We start from the raw sequence: 27,032 nt of genomic DNA, 5'->3' as shown, positions 1-27,032 counted from the left end.
GGGTCCCACGAGCCCGATCAAGCCCAAGGGCAAGTCTTGCTCGGGCTGAAGCCCGAGTTTGGTGACGTCAGCGCTGGCGTCACGCTGACGCCAGCGCACAGTAACTCAAATTTTTTTTACCGTTGGCGCGTGAAATTCACGCGCCAACAGTAAAAAAAATTTGATTTTCGCTCGCTGACGTCAGCGTGACGTCACTTCCGACAGGCTCCAACGGGAATATGCCACGTGGCGCGTCCCGGACCCTCCGATGCAATTTTTTCCAGAAATCTGACGGCCTTGCTTTTTTTGGCTTAAAAAATTGCAAAAAAAATTGAAAAAAATTCAAATTTTTTTTAAAAAAATACCAAAAAATTCTGGATATTTTCCCTATAAATACCTAACAATTTTATTCATTTTCCCTATGAGTGGGATGTGAATTTTATAACAAATATGGACACGTGGCAATCGAAAATTTTATCCGAAAATTTTATTTGAAAAATTTATCCGAAAAATGTTATCTTAAATTTTAAGTGAAAATTTTATAATAAATAGTGACACATGACAACCGAAAATATAATCTTAAAAGGTTATCAAAATTAATGGTTTAAAGTATAAAAAAATAGGAAATAAAGTACAATGAATAGTAATTGCCTTAGACTTGCCCTAGACTTTGCCCCATGGGTGGAACCACAAATGCAAAGGCTGACACTATTCACGTGAATAGTGGCAGCCCTTACTTGCCTTTGCCTTAGACTTAGCCCTTGTGGGTGGAGATGCTCTGACTACTGCCTCATTCTCTATGTGAATTTGATGACAGCCCAACACATGGATGATTCCACTTTCACAATCATTAGAAAAAAAAAAAAAAAATGATTCGGCTATTGATGCATGGAAAGCTATGCAACCAATTCCTATTCACCAACTGTAAAATTTGCTTTTCTTGTCAATAATCTCAATGGCCATATACCTTGTAGGACTTTGGAAGCTTATCAAATTCCTCAAAAACTCTTAGACTTGTTGACCTTCGCAGATGAAATTAAATAATTTGTCAAAGTTCATAAATCTACCCCCAAAAAACTTTTAGACTTGTTGACTTTTGTGGAGCACATCTTATATAGTAAATTTGATTAAGTCCATATCTACAAATAAAATGACGTTAAACATGCATGTGATATTTTTTTTGTCGACAAAATAATATTCTAAACTAGACCTTAAATTATTCTCATCTGTCATAAAAAGATTTTAAACTTAGTGTAAGAGAAAAGACACGTCAAGTGTTTCATAGCTCAATAGTAAAAGTTGCCCGATGACACTTCCCACCACTTCTCCTTCCAAACTTGGGAAAAAAACAAAGAAACAAACACGCTATTCTGATTTACTAATATACGGGCCTGAAATTTGACGACGCACAAATGTAAAATCATGACATGCGTGGATGAAATTTAATCAAGTCTGACTCACACCACTGTTCTGTTTCTTTTTACATGTCACACCCACACACATTATAAATTAATGCGTTGTAACAGCTCTGAGTTGAGGCCCCCATTGTTATCCAACACGAAAGTTGCATTGGATTTTTCAGGCTTACGTTGGAGCACCACTACCTTTTGTATTTTTTATTTACACCCAACTTCGATTATAAAAAAATCCATGAACCACTTTTATCGAGCTGACCAAAACAAAGTGGCAGGGTTTCTCTCATCTGGACATATTCTTGGATCCACTGAAAATTAAGTACCACTACATGAATATCTAGCTATTGAAGGTAGGGTCCTGTTAGCATCGATGTTCTGCTCGTTTAAGTGATTGTAAGTTGTTGATGCAAAAAGTGAATCTCACGACGCATCAATGGACTGATATTAGCAAAAATAAAAGCATGGGCATGATTTTCTTGCCTTTAATCAATGCCTAAGGAGCTGTAGTTTGGTGAGGAGCAATACCTGTCTCTGAAGTCTCTTACTCTGGAAAGTTTGAATTTAAAATTTGGAGCTCATCACAAGGCATTAGCTGTGCGCCACATGTTCCAGGTTCTTGCTGAAAAAAGAACAAAACCTGATAGTTTATAATTTCTAATCATTTTATGCTATATTGCGATTCTTTTTCTGGTGATATACGCAAATCCATTTATCTAATATTATACAGATACAACAATCTCTAAATTGAAACAATCTCTTAGCTGCTTGTTATGGGTTGGACTTTTGTTCTATACACTGAATGGTATCTTTGATCATAAGTAGCTTGTCCCTTTTGGCTTTTGCTTTTAAAATTTCTTATGAAATGAGGAAAATTCAAATTCTTGGCCGACCAAAATATATGATGTATTTTTTGATTTTCATTTTGTGGTGCTCCACTTTAGGTCTCTATCCTGATGATGATTTTTTCACATGACATGACGATTTTAACTGAAAATGACAAAATAGTGTTATGCTCCTGTCGGCATATGCCAATTGAGCATGGTATTATGGGCCTGCTTCATAGAAAGTGGCAAAATGGGATCCATTTACAAACCCCACAAAATCAGTAGGGGATTTTTAGAATAATAGATCAAAACCACCACCACGAAGGAAACAATAAAAGCGATTGAAATTCCTTTTCTTTTATTTTAAAAATACACAAATTTCATATTATGTGGACTCCTGTGAACCTTTGGATTGGTTTTGATGGCTTAAATTTATATAAAAAGAAGAATTTGAACTTGGGTGATCATAATTCAATTCTGCCTCTTTTGTGTTTTTTATTTCTAGTAAAAATATTATACAGAGGACTGAAAACGACAACATTTGAAAACTAATGTTACAGGAGCTTCTCCAAAGAAGAGAAACCCCTCCAAAAATGGGCGTATGCCACTATGAGCGGCGAGCACACGGTATTCTTTAGTAAAAGGCGAAAGAATAGTTCGCTTTGTGCTCACCGCGTGGCTGCGTGATTTCAAATGCAGCATCTCTTCCATTTTTATATCCGGTCTCCATCCGGCCTCGTTTTGGTCTTTTCCGATGTGGGACTTACTGAAAACAGAAAACTATTACTCGAGTTTCTGATTGTTTTTCTTCTTCTTATATTTACATCATAAAAGATCCAATATTTCAGTGCCTGACAAGTGCATTTGACACAGAAAAGTTATAAAGTACTTGGTAGGATAGATTTCTACTGCTATATGCATATCACGCAAACATGGTGATTATATAGCTTTGTGTGTGTGTGCCTCATATGCATGTTTCAAGTTAATTTCTTAATTAGTTGACCATTTTGTTTAAAGTAGGTAGTCTCATCAAACTTGTGATTAATCACAAACTAAAGCACTGGTCATTTTCTTTTACACAAAGGCAGAATAATCTAAACTATCAATTATTTATGGTTTTTTACTTAGATTTAATCTAAGTTGAACCAAATAATTCACCCAATTTGAACCAAGACTCAAAGGGTCTCCAGGAGCCAAGCATGTGAGAATGGAAGACTGATTTTTATTTCATATTTTCATGTCAAGCCGTTAATGTGAAGATGCCATTTCGTCAGCCTCATGCTTTTCTTGCCTCCACACTTGTCATACTTTAAACCAGTACCTTCATCTCACATCTCTCTTTCAGTAGGCATCTGCATAAGCAGAGTTAATTGAAGTTGAATCAGTTTCATCTCTCTTTATAATCAGAGACTAGTTTTGTTTATCATTTCCTTTTTGTTTTCTGCTTTCTTTGTTTTTAGGATTTTAAGTGCAATATTGGATTAACACAGATAAGATGGTGAGGCCTGCTTGTTGTGAAAAGCTGCATTTGAAAAGGGGTCTTTGGACTGAAGAGGAAGATGCAAAGATACTCGCGCATGGGTCGAAGCATGGAAATAGTAACTGGACTGCTTTTCCAAAAAAAGCAGGTTATCTTTGGTGTTCTTTTTCCTCAATTCTTTCTTGACCGGGTGGCCGGAGGATGTTGGTGGATTATATGCTACATTTCTGGGCTAATTAACTTAATGTATGAGTGTTTACAGGACTTACAAGATGTGGGAAGAGTTGCAGGCTTAGGTGGACTAATTACCTGAGGCCTAATCTCAAGCATGAGTCCTTCACACCCCATGAGGAGGAATTGATTGTCAGGCTTCATGCAACCATAGGCAGCAGGTTTGGTTTTTTTATATGCAGACTTCTAGCTATTTACAATAGTTCATCCAAAGCCTCCCTCCTTGCCTATCTTTACTGCTAATGCATCATATCACTCTTGTTTTTACTATTTAACATTGCAGCTACATTGTCCTTGTTATCTTTACTTCTACTGCTGTTTTCCATGAACTATATACTTTAGGGGGAGGAATTTGGGAAGAAAAATTCTCACTAATCTTTACTTTATGGTATCCGATCCGATCTGCATTGTCGTTGTTTCCAGTTCCTAGTTTTTCTGATTTAACCTTTGGAGAGAGAGCCTGTGAATTTTGAACAAACTAATAATTGTCAAGAAATTGTACTCAGGATAAAAAGCTAAAAGGTAGGGGCTCTTTTAGCTCCTAATTGTAGCAAGTGTGCTTATAGTCACAATACCTGAGTGACCCAACAACCTTCACTGATATGACAAAATGAGAAATTCACTTCATATCCAAAAGTCAACCCAACAGATCATATGGATTGCCAAGCAAGAAGACAAGCCCTAATCCCCAAGCCTCATTTTCTGTTGCTAATGCAAGAAACCTGATCCTCTCTCACTATTTTTTATCATGGATTCTGTGGTGCAGGTGGCCTATAATAGCTCAGCAACTTCCTGGGAGGACAGACAAAGATGTAAAGAACTACTGGAACACTAAGCTGAAAAAGAAGCTCTCAGAAATGGGAATTGATCATGTTACTCATAAGCCCTTCTCTCAAATCTTAGCGGACTATGGAAACATCGGTGGCCTCCCGAAAGCTGGAATGAGAATGGCAATAGGTTCTCTCAACAAAGACTTGAAGAATGCAATCCTGATGAAGCCAGAATTACCATATTCATTGTCAACACAAGGATTTTCCAATATCAACAGCCATTTGATGCCAATGACAATGATACCAATCAAAATGGAACCAATTCAAGACAGTTTCTTGAGCAACGCTCAATCTAGCAACCAACCCTTTGATCTTCTTACACAGCTGCAGGCCATAAGATTGGTGACAGAGGCCTCAAACTCAACCAACCTTGAATCTTCCCCTCCCAATTTGTACATTCATGAAGGCACATTGTCATCATCACCATCATCTTCTACTTGTTCATCTGCTGCGCAAGAGCAGGCAACCCTGCAGGCCTTTAGCTGGAGCGATTTTCTCCTTGAAGACGCGTTTTTTCCAACCAGTGATGCTCAAGAACACGAGGATAAGGCTGAGCATTCGTCGATGGACATGTTGAACCAATCGAAAGCAGCAATACCACAAAGCCAAATTGAAGACCAAGCTGGTATGCAAAAATATAATGAAGTTGAGGCTACATCTCCATGTGACAGTTCATTTGTGGAGGCCATGGTCGCAAGAGAGAATGAGATGTTCTTGGAGTTTCCCCAACTTATGGAAGAACCATTCTACTACTGAGTTTACATTTTACTCCAGAATTTATGCCACTGTTTTTAATAAGATTTTCTATATAATTAAGCTGTGAGAATAACCTGATCACAGGCCTCTCCTCTTGTTGGCACTTTATGCCTTGCGTTGTATAATGCAGCTGAACTCAGTGACTTTCTTAGCATCAAAGCCAAAATAGTGGTATTTTAATAACAAAAAAGCCAGAAAAAAGAGAAAAAAAAAAAGAAAAAAAAGAAGAAAAGAAATCTATCAGAGCCTGGTTTCGATCCAGGGACCTGTGGGTTATGGGCCCACCACGCTTCCGCTGCGCCACTCTGATCTGTTGAGATTATTTTAATCCGAAACTTAATTAACTAATAAGCACTGTCCACACTTTAATTAATTTTTTAAAGCATTTTTCGGTTGGATTTTAAACATCTAAAATAAAATAAAATAAAAGACATCCGTAGAATTGTTTTACCCGCGTTTGCTTTATTATATAAACCCCTTATTAATTATCTTTAATAATACCCACCTAAACACTTTCCTTCTTCTTCTTCTTCTTATAAAAAATTCAACAACCTAAAATCAAAAGCAGAAAAGCAGAGATTGAAGCAAAATAGAGCCTACTAAAATGGTGGCAATTTCGTTGTACAGAGGAAACCTTCACAGAGTCCCAGACGTACCTCGTCGATGGCTTATGCCAACCCCTAAAATATCTCTCAAGGACTTCAAATCCCTTTTAACCCGTCGCTCTATAGCTCTCTCTCGCGTCCGCTCCACCCTCCCCGCCACCTCCTCTAACCCTAACCCTAACCCTTCTTTTGTTTCAGAACAGCTCAATGAAGCACCAAAGATGAACACTTTGACACACCCCAAGATTAAATTCGAAGCACCGGAGAATGTTGTTGCTGATTGCGAAGCTGGGCCTTCTGGGGTCGACAAGGATGAGAAACAATCTGACGGTGCTGATTTTACGGTGAAACCCGTTGATGGGTCCGATGCATCTCCTGCTTTCAAACCCGATTTGCCTGAGAAAGGTTCCGATGCTGTGGATGTCGGTGTAAATTCACCAGCTGTGAAGGTTGAGAAAGTGGATGAAGAGGGAAAACCCAATTCTGAGGTATGCAAGAATTGCCAGTTTTATGAATTAGTAGAATTTTGTTTTCGAATTGGGTATTTATGAGTTTATGTTGTTCTTACACTGGTGTATGAAATTTGGATTTGAAGTATCAATGTGTGAAGAAAGAAACGAGAGTTAGTTCCAGTTGTGATTCTTAATGCTTACCAAATCAAAACAACTTAACTCTATGTACGCATTGAGAAAGCAAGTCCAAGCATTCATTTGATTTGTTGAACTATGATTACAAAATCAAGTGTTTTTTATTGCGCAGTTTTGAGCAATGTTTAGTAACTACTATTGTTTTTTTATATGATAGGCACATAACAAAGAGGATGTGCTAGATGAGAAGCAAAAAAGGAAAAGAGAAGTTGAGGAGAAGCTGCAAGTTTTGAATCAAAGGAAACATACTATAGTACAAGTCTTGAAGCAGGTAATTTTTTGGCCTCGTGATTCATTTGTGCGTATCTTTATGTTACATTGGGAAGGATCAATACTAAGGAGTTGGTTCGTGTGTTTTACAGATGTTAAATGCGGAGGAGGAATTAAAGAGACGAAGTGGTATGCAAGGAATGGTGGTTCGCCCATCTGTATCACTTCAAGTGGATGTAACAAATGACTCCGGGTCAATGACTAGGCATGCTGCTGCTAGGTTGGGCTCGGAGGCGAATCTTGAGATGGAAGGGTGTGAAGGTGATGAGCATTCGAATCATAACTTTCATTCTCGCCATATCTTCCGGATGAACAGCACATCCCCATCTTCAGAGTCTCCTCTCAGAAGGCCAACTCATATTCAGCACAATGTGGTAATGTATTTTGGTTCCAACTACAATTTCTATGGTACCAGTGAAGTGTTTGTGCATGTTCCGATTTTGCTTTCATTTGTGTTGACTGCCATGTTGATGGTTTTATAATTGTCTTGTGAAAGCTTATAAACTAAGGATCTTTAAGTCAAGTCTGGGACTTGCAAAAGTAGTTTTCTTAGGGGAAAAAAAACAAGAGTTTCTTAAAAATATGAGGAAGTACTTCGCAATTAATGTCTCTTTGCTCTGCTATCTATTCATGAACTCACTTTCGGGTATCAAATTTTTGTGCAGGTTTCACACCCCTCTCGGGCAATTTTGGGGGCTACTGGCAGCAGTCCATCGCGCTTTGCTCCTGCAGGGCACCAGGGGAATCCTGCAACTCTTCCCACATTATCTGTATCAGGAACAAACTACATGGCATCCTCTCCATCCCCTGCAGCGTCTGGCGGCACTTCTGCTTTCAGAGATGCTCGGCTGCCAAGTCCGTGGAATTAGATTTGTGTTATGCACTCCCTTTGTTTACCATGGGGCTATAGGTTGATCGTGGGGATGGAATGAAGAACATTAGACAACTATGAAGCCATCCATTGCATTCACGTAGGGGATTCAAAATTCTGGTGACTTCAAGGATCAGAAGCCTGTCTCAATTGGGTTCCTTTCTTTTTTCGATCATAGTATCTTTGTAAATTAATGAAGCTTGTCAAATTGTAACAACAACAAAAAGGGTTGTCAAATTGAGCTGTATTGAAGGCGGATGCCAACTGATAATTTTTCTGGACTTTTGTTACACTGATTCTCAAGGTTATCAAGTTCATATTCCTATCAATTCAATCGAGGATCAATCAAAGTCACCACATGAATTCTATTATTGAGTCGAGGGGATCTAACTAAATTAGAAAAATCCAATAATTGGCTGTTCGATTAATACGCTCTCAACAGCACCAAAAGTCATGTGACAACTATAAACAAATAGGATTTGTAGGGTACTCATGCAAATTCTTGCCCTATGCTAAAATTGTAAGACAATATCACCCAAATGTTGCCCTAGGATACACACTAAAGCTAGGATCATTTAGATAGTTGCAGTCAACGGTCAAAACATCACAAGCCTCCCTTGTCCTCCGCCAACGGCGCACGTTACAACAAAAAAAACAGAACCAGATCTCACCACACAAGTCCCAATCCAATGAACCCCACCACTGACTACTGACCACTGACCACACTCCAAAAACATATCAACACAACATAACCTCCTCCACCTCCATCTCCATTTCCTCTGATTTATCCACCCACCACCGAACACCGAAAAAAAAAAAACCAGTATGGCTAACCAGACCACCCAACGGCGCATTTTAGCAGCACCAGAACCAAAAGCATCCATGGATCCCACCCTCAAAAAACACACCAAGCCCTCCATTTCTCAACACCTATCTAATAACCTAGATTCTTCCATGCCCTCTAAACCCTCTTCCATTTCCAGCAACAGCTCTAGAGTCAATACCAGTCATAGAGTTCGTACGTCACAAAGACCCAACAGTCAACAAACACTCCCAGCTCTCACTGACACTCGTTTGCAAGCCAAAGCCATGTCAGTTTCTGCCATAATGGGTTCCTCCAAGTCTTCCATTAAATCAAATCCTCAGCCCAAATCAGTTGGCCCCAATATTGAGAAACAGAGCAAGACAACAAAGGAATTAGCTTGCAAAGACAAGTCCCAAAAATCCAGTAAAGATGTGGTAAAGAAGAAATTTGAGGAGGTGGTTGTGAAGAAGAAGAAAGAAGCTCAAAAGGGATTGGTGGGTTTTAAAGAAGAGCATGAATTTGATAATAGGAGATTGTCAGTTTCACTGAACTCAAGCGGTGGCAGAAGGAGATCCCTCTCTGGCTCACAGGTTCAATTGGCAGATGTGCTTTCAAGTTATGGTGTGAAAATTGTTTCAGCTGATATGCCACCATTTATGCAGATCCATGCTGTTGAGTGTGCAAGAAAGACACATGATAGCCTGGAAAAGTTCACCTCCAAGACTCTTGCTTTGACTCTCAAAAAGGTATTAACAGTTGTTATTATGAGCATAATTATCCAGATTAGGACTTTAAACTTTGATTTGGTTGAGATTACTGGTGTGATGTGGGTTTGATGAGTTTATGACTAATTAGTGAATGGTTTGTGGGGTTGTGCAATTTTTATGCAGGAATTTGATGGGGTATATGGGCCAGCTTGGCACTGTATTGTAGGAACCAGTTTTGGGTCTTTTGTGACACACTCTGTAAGTGGGTTTCTGTATTTCTCAATGGATCAAAAAATGTACATCCTCTTGTTTAAGACAACGGTACAAAGAGCAGACTGAACAGTTGGAAAGCTCAAGAATTTTTAGTGTAGGAAGTTCTGGAAAGCTCAAAAATAAGTTATATTCTTTCGAGCTTGTACATTGGTTAATGGTTATTGCAGGGAAAGCATAGGAGAGATGGAAATTTCTCCCCATCTTTTTGTTCATAGACATTTACTTAGTTGTAACTTGTAGGGGCTTAGTATTTGTCTAATTGAGAAATATGAAATCCCTTCTTCTGGCCCTGTAAGTCTATATGTATCAGTGTTATAAAATCATAATATAATTGTCAGTGTCACAATGTTCTTTTTGGTTGCTTTTCTGTGTTTTTCTTTTGGTTCTTTTCTTTTGGCTTCTTGCATCAGTGGTCATAGGAGAATGATAGGATCACCTGCATTTGAGTTTCACACCAGATAAAAATGAATTTTCTCATGAGCTTAGGAGTTGATATATTTCATGGACCTCATGCTACATGGTTGTTGCTTTGATTTCACCATCTAATCTAATGTGAGATGATTTGGCATTTGATCTATGCTTCAGATTCAGTGCATTATAACTTGCACCGCCTGCCTATTAGTAAACTTTCATTCTGCATTTAATCCATCAAATGATAGCATCCAAAAAGGTCATAAAATATGTCCTGTTTCCAAACTTGTATTGTATCTTTATATTATTGGTAGTTTGGTCAGAGACTCAGAGGCCCCTGCAGGCTACACTCACAAACCCTTTAGAAAGTTCTAGGACCCCCTCCCCCAAATCAATCATTTAACTTGCTTGTAAATTGGGGCCTTCTGTTCCATCAATTAAGAACAGAGGCATACAGCGCTGATGTTGCAGCCTGTAGATAGGTAGGATCGGAAATGCAACAAGGATGGGGTATGGGTGAGGGGTTCAATCCAACCATTAAACATCAACATTTTCAACTTGCACATGGTTGGATTGGACCCCTCCACCTTTAAAGCCCTCACCCATACCCTCTTATGTAGCCGTAAAAAACTTGTATGAAACGAGAATAGCATTGTAACAGCTTCTGGACCATTTTGAAAGGGAAGCCACCTCTCCCGCATCATCTTCACAAGCAAAGCAATTGGGAGACCACTTGTCAATTTGTGCATCTAAACAATGGGGCTTCGACTAAAACTTGGGTCCTAGCCCAAAATTCATTTCTGTGGCACTAACTGGGCCATGGATTTGATCAAAGTCATAAGCATGCAACTGGGTTTGCCTCCATTGAGATGAAATTTGATCTTGATGTGGGCACATAAATTGAATTAAGGGTTGAAGACCCTGCAAAATTCAAAGTCTTCCTATTGGCATAAAATTTCCATTTTTGATTGCACTGAAATGAAAAACGATATTTCTGCAGACAAACGCTTCAGTGATTGGTTACATGAAGAAGCAACAATGATTGAGCAAAATAAATTGAGTGCATACACGACTAACATTCTGGTAGATATTACGGCCATCACATGCAAAATGCAGAGCTTTTGTTTGACTGCATTGATAAAGTAGCCACGTATATTGCAAATGTACCAGATAATAATAAGTTCTAACAGTTCATGTACAGGTGACAGAAAAAAGTTGACCTAGTAATTTCCCAAGTGAACAGGAAGTTCCTAAACAGAAAAGAAAGTTGGCATGATGGTGGTACTGTTTTCTTCTTTATTTAAGTTTATTTTTCCCCTTCCAAATTAAGAAGCCACTTCAATTTCAAACAATACCAAACAAACACTAAATCATACATATTCGAAAGATAATATTGACGAGTTCATATACTTAAGGTTTTAGTTTGAAAATCTATGTTAATCCGATAATATAAACCTCACATGGTATTCGTGTGTGAGTTTTTCCTCCTTCTCTTTCCTAACTTCGATTTTTTTTTAAAATGAAAAAACAATATAAAACTCACAGTCCGTATTCTACTATGCAAAGAGCCAAGTTCGTTGCTTCATGAAAATTTGAAGCCTTGAAGAGGTAGAGGTCTCAACTAATTATATGAGCTTGACTCCCTAGCATTCCTGTAATTCAGGGATAATTACCATTTGACAAGAGAAAAAAAAAATGTAATTGTAAAAAAGAGGAAGAAGGCAAAAATATCAAGTACTTTTAGAAAACCATTATACCACATTTCTGTACCATACTACTACTATGGTAAAAAATAATTTACTAATTTTGTTGTCAAAAATTGACATGATGTCTCATTATACTGATTGTTTAAGCTAAGGTTCTTTTGTCTTGTCTTTTCTTTTCTTTTCTTTTCTTTTCTACCAAACATCAAATTAAAGCTGTTTTTCCCAGCATTTATTTCAATTTTTCGGCTCCATCTGCAACAATACATGCCATGACACAAACCCTTGATGCAAAAAATTGAAAGCTTAGCAAGAGAGGCATAGAAATCGCTTTTGATGTCAGTTAGGTGCAAATATATGAAGTGGACATGATAATGAAATGGGGTCATTAACTCTATTTCCAAATCCATGATAATGAGGCACGTTTTGATATCCAGATTAGGAATAGGAGGCTCCAAGAGGGAGTTATTCTCTCTCACAAACCCATCAATGACACAGTGGCTAGTCAACTTTTGCTTTGCATTGGGCAAGATTCTAAGATAGAGGGCACATGACGAGGTTGGCAAAAACTATCTTGGGCATAATCTCAAACACACTTTCTTTAGTGTAACTATAATTGCTTAGCTGAGTATCATTTTTCTGCTAAGCAAGTTAGGCAATGACAAATAAGAAAGGGGGGGTTAGGCAGTGATGGTGCTCTAAGCTATTTTAGCTTCGAAAAAAAGGCAAAAAATAAAAAAGCTTTCTCCACAACACAAAATTCTTTGAAATTAATTTGGAGGGTTTGTATTGTTCACTATAGCAACCCACCAAGCCTTGTTTCCACCCAAATTTTTATCTCTGGACAGAATAAGATGCCAATTGAAAATTCTCTCACATGAACAGTAACTTTAACAAAATGCATGTGGCATGAACTATTCCATATGAATTTTTTTTTTTGGTCCCATACAGTGTACTTGCTAGCTAGGCACTATTCTAAATAGAGTAATTTTTATTTACATGGAATTTGACATGTTAAGTCATTAGGGTCGTTAATAAATTACATCTGTAATGTAAATGATTAATAAAAGAAAAATCGAACGCAAAAGTTTATATGTAAAGATAAATACTCTGAAACAATTGAAGTTTGTAACTATGTGATTGGCTGAGAAACTATATAATTTGAATTAGAGATGTGTGCAAGTATTATACATATATGGGTTTGGACTCTTTGACCCCACTTTCTTTCTAATAATGTAATGGTTAGGCACTTGATCCCATACCTTGTTAGATCAACCAATTAAGCAACACTTACAGGAAATTAAACAAATAAAAAAAACCAGGACAATGCTATTGGGCACGTGTCTCTTACAGAAGAGCGGGTACATTAATATGCCGATGGTAGCTTTCCTGGATAAATCTGTATCCCCTCCTCGGATAAAATAACCCACTTGCCAAACTTGCCGCTTCTCTCTCTCTCTCTCTCTCTCTAAAGGCTACAGCTTTCACTGTCCCGTGGTTAGAAAGCACAGTGGGCGCAATGAGCACTACTCTCTCTCCCAGTCCAGCCAAAGGATCACACTCTGCTTCTCTCTGCCCCCACAGTTCCTCCCTTTCTCTCTCTAACTTTCATCATCATCCATTAATGCCTCTCTCTCTCTCTCTTTAAAGACCAAATCTTTCTCTCTCTAAGTAACTTGTTAAATAACCCATCAGCTCACTAAATCCCTCATTCACTCTCACAAGCTCTTCAGAAGCTCGTACACACACTTAACACACACACACACACACTCTCTCTCTCTCTCTCTCTCTCTCTCTCTCTCTTTATTGGTAGCTCAAGTTTCGGATTCGGATTCGAGGTCGGGTGGAATGAATTCGGGCTTTTGAGAAAATGGATCCTCCACTGATCAACGAGTCTTCCTTCTCAGCAGCTAACCCATCAGCGTACAGCCTGGCAGAGATTTGGCCCTTCAGCGGTGAACCCGGTGGAAGTGGTGGCGGGTTGGGTCTTCGAATGGGTAGTTTGGGTGGGCTTGGAGACAGCTCCGTGAACAGAGATGGGTCGTTGGAGGAATCGACCGTGACTGAGCAAAGCGGTGGAGGTGGTGGAAGAAAGAGAAGGGATGTGAGCTCTGAGGACGAGTCTTCTAAGCTGGTTTCCACTAGTAGTGCCAGTGGCTTGGTTCGTATTTCACTCTTTTAAGTGAAATTTGATTGCTTGGCTCAATTTTGAGTTTGGTTTATGAGAAAATGGAGCAAATTAGTACTAAAGCAATGAATTTTGATGTGTGTGTCAGTTTTCTTTAGCTGAATTGAGGCAAATGGATGAAAGTAATAAGAAATGGAATGAAAATTAAGCGCGGGTCTTTATATTTTAACTTAATTTAGTGAATATTTTGTTAGTAAATAATTGAGGGAAGTAGTGAATTTGTGTAATTATGATTGTGCTATGTAAGCTATCTATAAAGAATTAATATTGGTTGTTCTTGTATAGCCTTTGTTTCCCCTGTAATTTAGAAGTGATATTGTGAATATTAATGCATCCAAGCATGGTGTGACGTGTTATCTTTAGCGAGTTAAGCTGTATTAGACTAGATATGGATTGAGGCTCTAATTGGTGTTTGTGTCTTACATGTTGTTTACTTGAATCTTAAATTTCTCTTTTGATGTTTAATTTTTAACTTTTTCTGTTTGTTTCAAACAGAAAGATTCCAGTGGAAAACGGATGAAACTAGCAGGATCTCAAAATGAAAATGGTGGTTCGAAAGCTGAAGTTGAAGAAAGTTCAGCAGCTGGTGACAACAAGCCAGCTGAACAAAGCACTAAACCTTCTGAGCCACCTAAGCAAGATTTTATCCATGTGAGGGCACGAAGGGGACAAGCTACTGACAGCCACAGTCTAGCAGAGAGGGTAATGCACTTATGGTCCTTTTTGAATTTGCAATATTAGTATCTAGAATGAACCTATTCCGTTTTATCTTTGACATGTTTGGTAAATCAGTTTTGATCCATTCACCATTGAAACATGCCGCATACCATGCTCATTTTGGCAGGCTAGGAGAGAAAAGATCAGCGAGAGAATGAAACTTCTCCAAGATTTGGTTCCTGGATGTAATAAGGTAGTGTGTGTTGTTTGGTTGGTTTTATGTCATTCATATTACTTAGCATGTGTAGGTAGTATGTTCTACATAGTTTAGCTAGGGAATCTTTGTTATGTAATTTGTTGTTTCCGATTTCTTTACTCGATTAATTGTGAACATGTCCTGGTAATTATCTAGCATGTTCCCCTTACATATGTTGTACTTTTCTTCCGAAAAGGTTATTGGGAAAGCACTCGTCCTTGATGAAATTATTAATTACATTCAATCACTGCAGCACCAGGTTGAGGTATATATTCCATCTGACTCTAATCTAGTGCACTTGGTGACATGGTTTTCTTTTAAACTGTTAATCCTGAATCTGTACTTTGTTAATTGGATTCTGTAGTTCCTTTCAATGAAGCTTGAAGCAGTCAATTCAAGGATGAACTTGAATCCCACCATTGAAGCCTTTCCTTCGAAAGATGTAAGTCTGGTGTACTTTTATTACCTTCATAAAAGCCATTGACACTGTTTGGAACTATTTTTTGATATAATCTTAGAGATGCATTATTATTTCTGGTTCAATAGTTTTTTCAAAGACCCTGCTGCTTTTTTAGATTGTAAACCCTTTGTCTGGGGATTCTTTTTTGTACAGCTCTTCAATCTCAGAGATACATCAAGGAATGTAAATGTCTGTCAACCAAGTAGTCTTGGTAAATAATATCTAACTTGACTGGCAGTACAATTTAGTCCAAGAGTGCAATTTCATTCAAATCCTAGGACTGTTCTTGTTGTAAACTTGGCTGTTGGGCATCACAGTTATGCTACTGACTCCTCAAGATTGGTATTTGTGCATTTCTATGCCATTTTGAAGGGAATAAGCAGACAACAGGGCACCTTCTAAGCTATTTGTTTTCTATAATCTAACCCTTACTATATGCATGATGAAGATTCCAGGGAATCTCTTCTAAACTCCATGATGACATTAATATATCATATCATCCATTTAAGCATAACAGCATGATAATAACAACATTTTCTTAGTTTTTGATGTCCCTTGGAGTGTAAAGTGCTTGGTTGCATTCTTTTTCTATCATCATCATCATCACCACCACCATCACCATGGCTTTTATCCTTGTCTATATTCTCATCCGTTCAACTCTTATTTGGTGTATGTGTTTGACATGCTGAACAATGTATGTTTACATTGTATATCTTTTCTCCTAAAGATAGTGTGACCTCATTAGTTCTTGTGGAGGATGTTTCTGTCACAGTTAGTGTACTAATGTAGGTGCTGCAGTAAGATTGTGAACTCATTGGTTTTACTGTCCCACGAAGAGAGATATTTTTGGATGCTGCAATAATTTGTACTGTTTCATAGGTTCACTAGGTTATTTCCGTTAAACTGAGATTCTTTAAATGCACGGAAAGACAATTCTGTTTAGGTATATGCTATATGATCTTACCAATTGACCTGGTGTTTCAGCTTGGTGCACAGCCATTTGATGGTGCAGGATTGCTATTTGGCTCGCACACACCAAGGGAGTATGCCCAAGGCTCACATCCCGAGTGGCTACATATGCAGGTCGGCAGTAGTTTCGAAAGAGCAACGTAAATTCGGGGGATAATTCTTCAAGTCATAATTGGTGGGCTTGTGATTAGGTTCCACATCTGGTGTAGAAATGCGTTTGCTAAATGTATGATCATTCTTATTGTTGTAATAGGATATTAGTTGTAGGAATGCATCTAATCTTCATATGTGTCATCTGACTAGATATACTCTACTTTGTTGTACTAGTAGTGGTACCCAGAAAATATCTTAGAGTGGCTTAGTTAAATTATGTAACTGAAGGATTGTAATTGTGCTTGCCAGAATTTATATATATAAAATATCTGATTATTTTTACATAGAATAATGCTACTCTTACTATATTTGTGGCAGCTTAGGTGGACAGTCACATCAATTAAAATTATTTAAGATTTTCTTTTCTTTTATGATTTATTCAAGTATTTGTTTTTCTAATTGTCTTAATTAAAATACACTTCATTGATTTAATTAATGTGGCATATAATATGTACATGCCACATTATGTGGAAAGAAATGTGGGATAAAAATATGGTAAGTATAGCATATAATATTACTCCGTATCGCGAATGTGTATGGACCGGTTATGAAATAATTGAATTAATTTACTTTTCACTTTCTATCATGTTTTAATGTTGTTAATTATAATTTTGTATCTTGAAAAGTCAAAAGAAAAATCTTCCACCCCTTTTCTTCCCTTCCTTTTGAGCCCCTTCTCCTCCCTCCAGCCAAGGTTTCATGGCGAGCACGTCTCAGCTAGAATCCGATCACGGTGTCATGGCCAGAGACGCCTCGATGTACTTATGAGAGGCACCCCTTGAAAACAAAGTGAAAGTATTACAGTCTTTACTGAAAGTACAATATGAACAAGTGAAACTATTACTGTATGATCCGTTGATGGCCAACAGACCTGGAAACAGACTGATATAACAACAAAGAAAACAGGGGGAAGAGAGACAAAACCCAGTTTAGCAGCACAGTCTTCAAACAAAACCAAACTTATAAAACACGGTATATTTTAAAAGCCAAACTTAGATCTGATGGTGTTGATGACATCTTTATCTACTTGAAGGGCCTTAGTTAAAACTTGGTCGGGAATCGAAGGCATTGAAGCAAAGAGAGTTAAAGGAAGCACAACAGCCCCAGGCAATTGACTGTTGAAAGCTGTGAAGGCCAGAGCCTTCCCTTCTCCAACATTCAGCTGAAAGTGAACAAGTCCCCTTGGAATCACAAACATCTGCCCAGCACTCAAAACCTTGGAGTAAAACACATTGTTGGTTGTCACAAACCCTACAAGGAGCTTCCCTTCAATGACTACACCGGACTCACTCGCACGAGGGTGCGAGTGGGGCGGATTAATACCGCCCGGCGCAAAGTCAACTCTGTTCATTGATATCCCAAGAGTGTTGAGGCCAGGAAATGCAAGGACATTCCCAGCTGTTAAGTTCGCTCCAAAGGGATTGCTCGTATTCCCTTCTTTGCTCAGTCCATCAAAGAAGAAGTCATCAGAAGTAGTTTTCGAGACGGGTTTGCAGGGAAAGCCATTAACTGATGTGGAAGCATTCAAATCTGCCACACAGAAGTCTTGTAACGGATCAGGGTCTGCACCATTGGAGGGCAAGGGAAGAAGAAGCATTGAAACCATGAGGCAGAATAGCAAGCTGAAGACTAAGCTGGATGAGGTGATCATGTTCATGGCTACAAAAATAGACTTCTGCTTCCAAAACCAAGTAGATTATGGTTTTGAAGTTAATAGATTCTGGTTCTATTTATCTCTTCCCATACCACATAAAAAAATTGCCTGTTGTTATTGGATTTGGACAACCATGACCAGCTGAAGGTAAAAAACTGAAGTCTTTGTATTGGACAAAGAATTTAATTGCATATTGGTGGAGGTTAGTTGGCTTTGACAAAGTTACCCTTAAACGACTTTAAAACAAAAGATTAAATTTGAAGCAATCGTGTTAGTTTCCAAACAGTTTACATGGACATCAACTTTCTATTTTAAATAATTTTTTTCTTGTTGTGCCAGCAACATCCAACTAGTAGCTCATTGCTTAGGGTATGATTCCCAGTACAAATATGAATGGATTTAACTTTGTGACTTTTTGTGCATTGCAGTGGTTGCAACTCGTGACGCTCGCTAAAACTTTGACACAGTTATTTTTTTCTGTTTTTCTTTGTGTTGGGTGAGCATTGACATAGCTGAAATTGAGAGGTGCTTAGTCGTCAGCGTAGTTTACATAAGCATGAGAGCCGCATGCGATGTAGCGAAAAATAATTTAATCATCTGAAAATTCAAAATGTACCTTGACTAGTACATGATTAAAATAGTAGCTTAAAACGGCTTTAATATAAAAACACACTAGAAAGCAACATCTTCATCCTCCTAATAGTAATAAGCACCACGGCAGCAGATCATCATAACTTCACCATTAATTTGCCAACAAGAAATCCTGTATGTGTCCTAATAAGCTTGAAACTTTTTGCGCCGGAGTGACGGTAACACAGTGTGGCATATGGCATGATTATGGTGTGTTAAGAGTCCACCCAACTATAACATGTAGATTAATAATCCTCTTTGAACATTTCAGCGTGCTGGAAAAGTAAAGGAAATTCTCGGCATGCCGTGATAAAATTGAGAGGTGTTTAGTCGTCGGAGTAGTTTAAATTGATCTTTCAAACAATAATGGATCATAAAAGAACCATAGACCTTTTGATCATGGTGCAAATTATTTTGAAGAGAAAATGCGCACGCTGCTCCAGTTTGAAAAGTCTCTAATTGAAATATTCTGAAATTTTCAATAATAAAGCCCAACATGACAAAGATTTCTTCTCCAAAGGTCCTATCGAAAATCCGTACAAAAGTCGTTATAGAAAATGATGCAGGAAAAAAATTAAGGGGAGAAAGTGAGAAGCTTTACTGTAATGGAAGTACAACATGAAGCGAAACTCTCCTGTATGATTCAAAATGAAGACCAATGGGCCTATAAACGGAAACAATAGGGGGAGAAGAGAGACAAACCCCAGTCAGTTGTTTAATAGCACATTTTTCACACAAAACCAAGCTAATTTCCTATAATTTAAAAAGCCAAACTCGGATCTAATGCTGTTCAATAACATCTACATCTACTTAAAAGTCTCAGTTAATGCTCGGTCGGGATTGAAGGTGTGAAGAAAGGAAAGTACAAGAGACCCAGGAAAGTGACCGTTTGAATTTGGCCGAAAGCAAACAAGTCCCCGTGGAACCACAATCATCGGCCAAGCACTCAAAACCTTGGAGTTACACGCATTGTTAGTTGTCAACTTTGTCACAAACCCCACCAGTAGCTCCCTTTCAATAACCAACCCAGACTCACTTGCACCGAGGGTGTGAGTGAGTGGGTTCGATTTGGATTTGCTCCGCATGGAGCAAAGTCAACTCTATTCATTGATATCCCAAATGTGTTGAGCCAGGAAATGCGACGACATTACCGGCTGTTACATTCACCCCGAAAGAGATTGGTGCTCCCCTTTATGCTTGGTCTGTCAATTAACTTTTGTACCTCTATCTTTACACAACATATGCCACTCTTGGAGCACTGACGTTTGAAGAGCACGGTGTTCAGCCTCCTCTGCAGTCAACTTTGACAGGGTTGTAGGTCCCTTTGGTTTGCCATCTTCCTCACCATCTTTTTTCTTTTCCTTCTTTTTCTTTATTTTATCCTCATCTTCTTCATCACTTTCTTCTTCATCTTCATCATCATCATCATCATCAGATTTGGGAATCTTACGTTTAGGCTGGGCTGCCTTTAGCAAAGCTATCCTTTCCATTGAGATTCTAAGCCTCTCAACAGCAGCCACTTTCACTTCGTCTTCAGGCATGTACTCAACACCCCCATCAGTGAGGTCATCTAACCAGCCCTGGAGATCCGATCCAATCTCCTTTGTAATTGATGCATCAGAAGCTCGAACAACAAATTTGCATATCATGGTTGTAGTCTCATCACCCAGGTCAACATTCCGGCTCACTTCACTAGCTCCAAAGATCATTAGGCCCAAGAAGCCACCGTACCAAGTTTTTGCAGCAAAACAAAGCTTTTCCAGAACAAAGAAATCAACATAAAATTTGAATGGTTTAGGGTTGCAAATCAAATAGTAACAAAGAAAACGAACTTCCATAATAGGAACTCGATCAGTAAAGTTTCACAAAAGTAGAAACATGCAACAAATAACAAAAGAGAGACGGAAATCAAACGGTAACAAAGAAAAAGAGATAATACCTGAAATCCTGCCACTGTCCGGATAACATGTGAACAAACTCTGTGGAATGGTTTGGATGACAATGATTTCAGCCCACTCAGGAAAGGAGATGCCCCATACTGCTGTGCAGCAGTAGCCTTGAAGCCACTTCCTTCGTAAGTATATGTACCAGTGTACTCTACTATGGCTGGTAAACTGGGCCACAGACGGAAAAATTCAACCGGTGAGATCTTATGTGGCATAAGAAGCTCAGTCAGCGGAATTTTGTATGGCTGACACCTTAAAATTACAGGTTCTCCCAGTTCTGGCCTTAAACTTCTCTTTTGTCTCATGATTTGAGGATCTTCTTCGGTGTAGTCTCCTTCATAATCTATAGCAGCACTTCCATAAAAGGGGTAGTATAAGACTTGAACCCAAAGAGAGCACCTTTCGAAATGGGAGACACCCACAGTTACACTGCAAAGTACCGGATCCTAGGAACAAGATAAACAAACAAAATCAAGATGCATTGCAATAGAAAACAAGATGATTCTTGACAAGCAGATTACAACCAAAAACAAGATGCATTGCAATAGAAGACAGGGCAAAGAAAACGAAGAATGAATTCATTACAGAGGCAGAAAGTAAACCTGTGAAACAAGGTTACGCAACTGCCGTACTGCTTGAGGAGATCCATCCATAAAGTATAATGCACCAGATAACCCAACTCGAATATCAACCCGGTTGAGCTCAAGCTCAGTTAAATTTAAGACCTGCACATTCATCAACAAGGAATAAGAACTGTCAAACAGAAACAGGAAACTGGAGTCTGCCCAGAACATAAAGGGCTTTTAAAATCATTAAAAAAATGGTAAGAAGCAAAACTTAACCTTCAAATGCAGAGATATCCTTCCATCACTAGCATCTGCCAGATGATATGCTTCAAGGTAGCAGGGATCACTGCTACCAGTCAAAGTAATTGCACTAGGAGGAACTTTGATTAAAGTAGAGTCAACTCCCTTAGTCAGCAGAAGGGTTAGTTCACTGGGATCCGGCCTCCAAAGTTCTAGAATAGCCTTATGAACCAATCCTTCTAACTTTCTATCCTGAGCTGCAGCTACTTCGTAGAACTGGACAGTTAGTTTATGGTGGCTAAATGGGTAATCACCTCTGGCTTCACTGACTCCTGCCCACCTGAAAAATAATTGTAACTCCCTCATCGTTTTACATTTGTGCGTAGATATGCATAATTTCCCCCCACTAATAACAGGTATTAATAACGCGAAAATTACAAAACATAAAAGCACAATCTATGCAGTTATATAGGACATACGCATATGTGATGTATATATGTGCTTATATATATGCACAAACACATGTATGCATTAGACAATGGTCCAGTAATTTCATATTGAAGATTAAGAGGATGTGCCTCCACTTTCATCAAAGTCATTCTCTCCTTCCTGATAAACTCAGTTTGACCTAGGCCAAAAATCAATGTCTACACAGATTTCTTTCAAATATCTGGATCCAGCAATCAAACCACACTGTCGGTGAAGGTGAAACCCAAGCTCCAGCCTTAGCCAGTGTTTTTTATATTTTATTTTTTGGGAACAGTGGAGAGAGAAGGGCCCAATGGAAGAGATATAAGACTACCTATCAAAATAATGCAGATTATCACTGAGAACGGCTTTCCACCCCACGGGGAACAAAGAAACACCTCTTAAAGGCAGACAACATGGATGTAGACTACTATAATCATATATTGGGCATAAAAAGAAACTTCATTAACAGTTTGGTACACACCACCCAAACTCTATGGCAGATGGCTCACCCTTACAGATTAAGGGAAATATATAATATGCTCACCTGCTTTCTGGATGACTTGAAACATACTTGATTTTCTGCAATATCAAACGGCACTGATGCTTGTTAACAGAATCCGCCGTACTACCGTTCCTGAACTCTTCAAGTTCTTTAGTCAGTAACTGCCCAGCCCTAGGGTTGCGTGATCCCAACCGCTGAGCACATAAAAGAACTGCTTGAACATCTAGAAGCCTGTTTGTTGAATCAGCAGATGAATCTATATTGAACAAAACCTTGTGGATATTTGATACAATAATGTTCAGTGGATCCTCAGGATCATCAGCAAGAAGTGGGTCCAGACCTTCTAAATCTATGTGCTCAGAAATAGCCCAAATAAGGCGAGCACATATTCTTGGGGTATTCACCTGTATAATATGCTTCAGTAAGTGTGCTTCCCTACAATACATATGCATTGCCAGTATGCTAAATTACATTAATCAAAGAAGAGAGATACGTACCTCACGTAGATCTTTCACAAGTTCACGTTGCAAATTTTGTAGCCTTGTCTCATTTAAAATTTGGTCCTGTGAAGCCCCGTCTTTAACTCTTTTTACACCTCCCCTAGTATCATAGATATGGCAAAGCCTCACAAGCAACTTCAAATAGCAATCAATTGCATAGGTCCGGCCATCACAATCCCATTTGACACAAGGCCTGCAAACCTCCACCACTTCCAAAGCAGGCTCTGTCCAGTTTAGTGCGCCATAACCAGTTCCATATGCCAAGGCTCCAATAACCCTGCTCTCCATCCCTGAGTTCTTTTGTTCAGGCAAAGGCAGAGACAGCTGAAAGCAACTTTCAACTAATGACGCCACTAACTCCTCCCTAAATAAGGTCTTGCTTGTCACACTATTAAGATCATCTTTTATTCTCGCATCCTCAAAAAGTGAAGCTATATCAGTTCCAGCAAGAGGTTTCTGGCCTCTACGGACACTCTCCTTTGCGAAGAGATCAACACAAAGCGCTGTTCGACAAATGCATGCTAAAGCATGCATACGATCTGATTCCGCCCTCAAGTTTCTCACCATAAGAAGCAGCCTCTTAAACAACGAAACCTACACCCAATTTTTTCTTCTTCTTAAAAATACAACTCATGTGAATTTAATTTAATTTATCATCCGTATTGACAAAGATAAAAGATTGATTTGCTATATACCTGCATATGAAGATCGAGAAGGTGAAGATTGGTAACCACAGCTCTAACAATACTCTCTCTTGCAGAAGCAAACTCTTGCCTATCCCAAAGTGTGAGAATTGCGATAATTGACTGTGAAGCCCACTCCGGCTTCCCACCAGGCACATCAGCCAAATACAACAAGTCAATCCCCACTTCGAAAATCAAAGCTGGATCCAATGACGACGCCAAGAATGGCACCAAATGCGTGACCACATCCGAAACTCCCACCAACCTCTCTGCATTGCTATCCGCAACAGTCCCATTGGAGCCCTTAGACGACTTCGACAGCTTCCTTATGACCTCGACCGAGCCTGAAGCCATGGCCTTGACCGCGTACACGATCGGAAACACAGTGGCCCTGAAACTCTCCACGGGCAAAACCAACGATCTCGCCATTAACGCACTCCGCTTCTTCCACACGAAGTCGACCATCGAGGAGACCCAATTGGATCGAATCGCGAGCGAATTCTCACTATCGACTAACTTATCACCCGCTAATCTGCTCATGCGCTTGGAATCGAACTCCTGAAACAAACGCCCCACCGACTCGAATGCCACCTTCGATACGGCGTCGGATGCGTCGAGCATGTTACCTCCGATGCGGGACCACCAGCTGGAGACCTTATCGAGTAAATTGACATTGTTCTCACAAAGCGTGACGAGGTCATCGCGAGCAAGAATGCATCCGAGGGTTTCGGTGATGGAGAAGCGGAGATTATCGCTCGGAGAGTCGAAGCAGCTGTTGATTTCTTTCTGGGCGTCGGTGATGAGCTTGGAGAGGCGGTAGGAGGGGATGGCGGCGAGAATTGAGACGGCTGCGGCGCTGACGTCAGGGTCGGGGAAGTCCAGATCGGTAAGAATTCCGACGCAGACGGTGTCCCAGAGGTCGGCGGTAAGGCGGGTGGAGCGAATGAGATCAAAGGCAAGCTTTTTGCAGACGGCGGAGGCCGGCGAAGCGACGATCTCTTCGACGGCAGACTTGGCGATGACGGAGATGTCACGGCCGGCGGCGGATTGCTGGAGGGCTTGGAGGAGAGCGCCGGACTGGCGGAGAGCGTCGTTGGAGCGGAGGTCCGCTTGGATCTGAGCGAAGAGTATGTCCATTTTGAGAAGCTGAGATCAACTTCGGTCGATGAGCTGACCAGTTTTAGGGTTCGTTAGGATTTGAGAATTTGGGACATTGAGAGAGAGGAACTGAGAGTTTGGGCAGATTGCAGTAGAAATGCAGAGTATGTTTGCTTAGCTTTAGCTTTGCTTGTAGCGGCTTTAGTTTGAAGAAGAAAATGATGGTGGCAAAAACCATCAGGCTTCTTGGCGGTTCAGTTGGTTGGCACGGCCGGGTTGGCAACAACCGAGTTCATTGTCTGGCTGAGTTCATTTGAAAATTGGCCTTCGAAGGAAGATGTTGATTGTTGGAAGCCCAACCCAAACAGCTTGTGAATTGGGCCTTAAGTTGGAGGTGAAGGCCCATTAACTTTTCTTAAATGTTTTTTCTAGGCTGGGAATATGGACCTAGGTTGGGAATCACGAACCCGAGATTCGAGATCCATGATCTGAAGTTAGGACTCCAAACCTATAACTCAGATGTGAGATGTCGAATTCGGACATCCTCAAATGTAATATTATGAGTTAATCCAAACATAGATAATTATGAGCTAATCTAGACCTTGAACTCAGATGTGGGACGTTGAATATGGATCATTATACAATCCAAACATGCGCTATAAAGTTTTTTTTATTTAAAGTTCATCGTGTTTTTTTTTTTGCACAGATCAAAGCGCGAGAAAGACAAAACAGGTGAAACCGTGATTAGCTAAAAATTCTTTTATTAGAAGAATCACTATGGTGGTGCTGACAATGGAAGAAATTGTGATGGGAATCCTCATAAAAACTATAGTTAGAAAGACGAGAGTTATTTGCTAATACTCCATAAAGTCCCTTCATGCAATTGTATGTCTAATAAGCTGCAATACATTATGAAACAGATGCAAAAGGATACATAGCCCCAACTTTCTCCTTTCAAACTTCTTTCTCCCAATAAAATACTACATACAAGTTACAATACAAACAAACCTTCAAACATAGTATTTCAAAAGACAAACTTGGATTTAATGTTGTTGATGGCATCTTCATCTACTAGAAAGGTCTTGGTCAGCACTTCGACTGGGATCGAAGGGGCCGCAGCAAACAGATTCAGAGGAAGAACAGTGGAGCCAGGCAAGTGGCTGTTGAAAGCAGTGAAGGTAAGGGCCTTTTTTCGTCCAACATTCAGCTGAAAGTGAACAAGTCCTCTTGGAATCACAAACACTTGCCCGGCAGTCAAGACTTTTGAGTAGTACACATTTTCAGTCGTCACAATCCCTGCAAGAATCTTCCCTTCAATGACAATCCCAATCTCGCTCGCACGAGGGTGCGAGTGAGGCGGGTTAATCCCACCCGGCTCAATGTCAACTCTGTTCATGGCTATCCCCAGAGTGTTGAGCCCCGGGAACGAGAGGACGTTCCCGGTTGTCACCGTGACCCCGAAGGCGTCCGTGAAGTTAGCTTGCTTGCGCAGCCCGTCGAAGACAAAGTCATCTGAAGTAACCTCCGAGAGCGGCTTGCAGGGGAAGTTGTTAGCAGATATGGAGGCACTCAAGTCTGCCACACACAAGTCTTGCAATGGATCAGGGTCTGCACAATGGGAGGGCAAGGGAAGAAGAAGCAGCAGCAATGAAACTGTGAGGCAGAACAATAGCAAGCTTGGTGATGAGGTGATCATAGCTTCAAAATACTACCTTCTTGTAGTTCAAGGTACACTCTGGTTCTACATATGTATATATATACATATAATATATGTATTTTAAAAACTAATTTTTTTTTCTACATTATTGGATTTGAGGCCACCATTAGAAGCGACCAACTAGAACTCAACAAAAGGAACATCAGCATCCATAGTACAGATTAGATAGATTTATATTGGAAAAAACTCGTAATCTTTGGATATTGGATGACGCTAGTTGGCTAAAAACCAAAGTTAACATCGTCAAAAATCTTGTTTATGTGGGAACATCTCTCAAGATTATTTGGGATCTAGGGCGGCTTTGATTTGAACCATTTGGAGCATAAGGCAATACTGGAAAAAAAAAAAAAAAAAAAAAAAAAAAAAAGAGGCCATATGTCAAGTGGGAAAAAAAAATATGGACAAAAACAAAACACTAAACAATATGGTCTTAACTCAACAAAAAAATATGGACAAAAGCCAACCTTTAAGTTTTCTTTTAAAAATTGGGTTTTTTTTTTTAAAACAAGAAGGTTGGTTTTTTTAATTATTTTAA

At 39.4% G+C, this 27,032-nt stretch overlaps 7 protein-coding genes and 1 non-coding gene across 11 annotated transcripts; 4 read left to right on the top strand and 4 right to left on the bottom strand.

The window, feature by feature from the left end:
• LOC18776147 (transcription factor MYB35) lies at positions 3,026 to 5,557 on the top strand. 2 transcript variants are annotated; one of them, XM_020563572.1, is made up of 4 exons: positions 3,026 to 3,110; positions 3,679 to 3,846; positions 3,961 to 4,090; positions 4,696 to 5,557. In XM_020563572.1, exons 2-4 carry the CDS (start codon positions 3,714 to 3,716, stop codon positions 5,513 to 5,515), a joined length of 1,083 nt encoding a protein of 360 aa, XP_020419161.1. In that variant the 5' UTR covers positions 3,026 to 3,110; positions 3,679 to 3,713; the 3' UTR covers positions 5,516 to 5,557. The 2 variants fall into 2 exon arrangements, with proteins under 2 accessions (XP_020419161.1, XP_007211249.1); XM_007211187.2 differs by lacking the exon at positions 3,026 to 3,110 and adding an exon at positions 3,364 to 3,535 and having other exon boundaries at positions 3,709 to 3,846.
• On the bottom strand, positions 5,754 to 5,825 carry TRNAM-CAU. Its single transcript has one exon. It is a non-coding gene; the product is annotated as a tRNA-Met (tRNA).
• LOC18776301 lies at positions 6,006 to 8,237 on the top strand. The gene is made up of 4 exons (XM_007209219.2): positions 6,006 to 6,608; positions 6,925 to 7,038; positions 7,130 to 7,411; positions 7,703 to 8,237. Exons 1-4 carry the CDS (start codon positions 6,120 to 6,122, stop codon positions 7,904 to 7,906), a joined length of 1,089 nt encoding a protein of 362 aa, XP_007209281.1. The 5' UTR covers positions 6,006 to 6,119; the 3' UTR covers positions 7,907 to 8,237.
• Positions 8,363 to 10,054, top strand: LOC18776311. Of its 2 annotated transcripts, XM_020563574.1 has the most exons (3): positions 8,363 to 9,303; positions 9,376 to 9,459; positions 9,604 to 10,054. In XM_020563574.1, the coding sequence occupies exons 1-3, from the start codon at positions 8,734 to 8,736 to the stop codon at positions 9,757 to 9,759; spliced, it is 810 nt and encodes a 269-aa protein (XP_020419163.1). In that variant the 5' UTR covers positions 8,363 to 8,733; the 3' UTR covers positions 9,760 to 10,054. The 2 variants fall into 2 exon arrangements, with proteins under 2 accessions (XP_020419163.1, XP_020419162.1); XM_020563573.1 differs by having other exon boundaries at positions 8,364 to 9,459.
• On the top strand, positions 13,284 to 16,779 carry LOC18776453 (transcription factor bHLH79). 2 transcript variants are annotated; one of them, XM_020563575.1, is made up of 7 exons: positions 13,284 to 13,968; positions 14,491 to 14,697; positions 14,840 to 14,905; positions 15,105 to 15,173; positions 15,273 to 15,350; positions 15,522 to 15,579; positions 16,353 to 16,442. In XM_020563575.1, exons 1-7 carry the CDS (start codon positions 13,678 to 13,680, stop codon positions 16,370 to 16,372), a joined length of 789 nt encoding a protein of 262 aa, XP_020419164.1. In that variant the 5' UTR covers positions 13,284 to 13,677; the 3' UTR covers positions 16,373 to 16,442. The 2 variants fall into 2 exon arrangements, with proteins under 2 accessions (XP_020419164.1, XP_007209455.1); XM_007209393.2 differs by lacking the exon at positions 15,522 to 15,579 and having other exon boundaries at positions 16,353 to 16,779.
• LOC18775948 (germin-like protein subfamily T member 2) lies at positions 17,271 to 18,280 on the bottom strand. Its single transcript, XM_007209542.2, has one exon. The coding sequence runs from the start codon at positions 18,145 to 18,147 to the stop codon at positions 17,470 to 17,472; it is 678 nt and encodes a 225-aa protein (XP_007209604.2). The 5' UTR covers positions 18,148 to 18,280; the 3' UTR covers positions 17,271 to 17,469.
• LOC18777762 (protein TPLATE) lies at positions 19,349 to 25,056 on the bottom strand. The gene is made up of 7 exons (XM_007209010.2): positions 23,695 to 25,056; positions 22,997 to 23,593; positions 22,542 to 22,903; positions 21,563 to 21,866; positions 21,323 to 21,445; positions 20,714 to 21,166; positions 19,349 to 20,528 (listed from the first exon to the last, which is right to left on the bottom strand). Exons 1-7 carry the CDS (start codon positions 24,817 to 24,819, stop codon positions 19,980 to 19,982), a joined length of 3,513 nt encoding a protein of 1,170 aa, XP_007209072.1. The 5' UTR covers positions 24,820 to 25,056; the 3' UTR covers positions 19,349 to 19,979.
• Positions 25,628 to 26,504, bottom strand: LOC18777953 (germin-like protein subfamily T member 2). Its single transcript, XM_007210892.2, has one exon. It carries the CDS (start codon positions 26,474 to 26,476, stop codon positions 25,805 to 25,807), a length of 672 nt encoding a protein of 223 aa, XP_007210954.1. The 5' UTR covers positions 26,477 to 26,504; the 3' UTR covers positions 25,628 to 25,804.

This window comes from Prunus persica, chromosome G5 (assembly GCF_000346465.2).
Source record: "Prunus persica cultivar Lovell chromosome G5, Prunus_persica_NCBIv2, whole genome shotgun sequence".
In the NCBI taxonomy this organism is placed as follows: domain Eukaryota; kingdom Viridiplantae; phylum Streptophyta; class Magnoliopsida; order Rosales; family Rosaceae; genus Prunus; species Prunus persica.
This window is presented reverse-complemented; position numbering and strand designations above follow the sequence as displayed.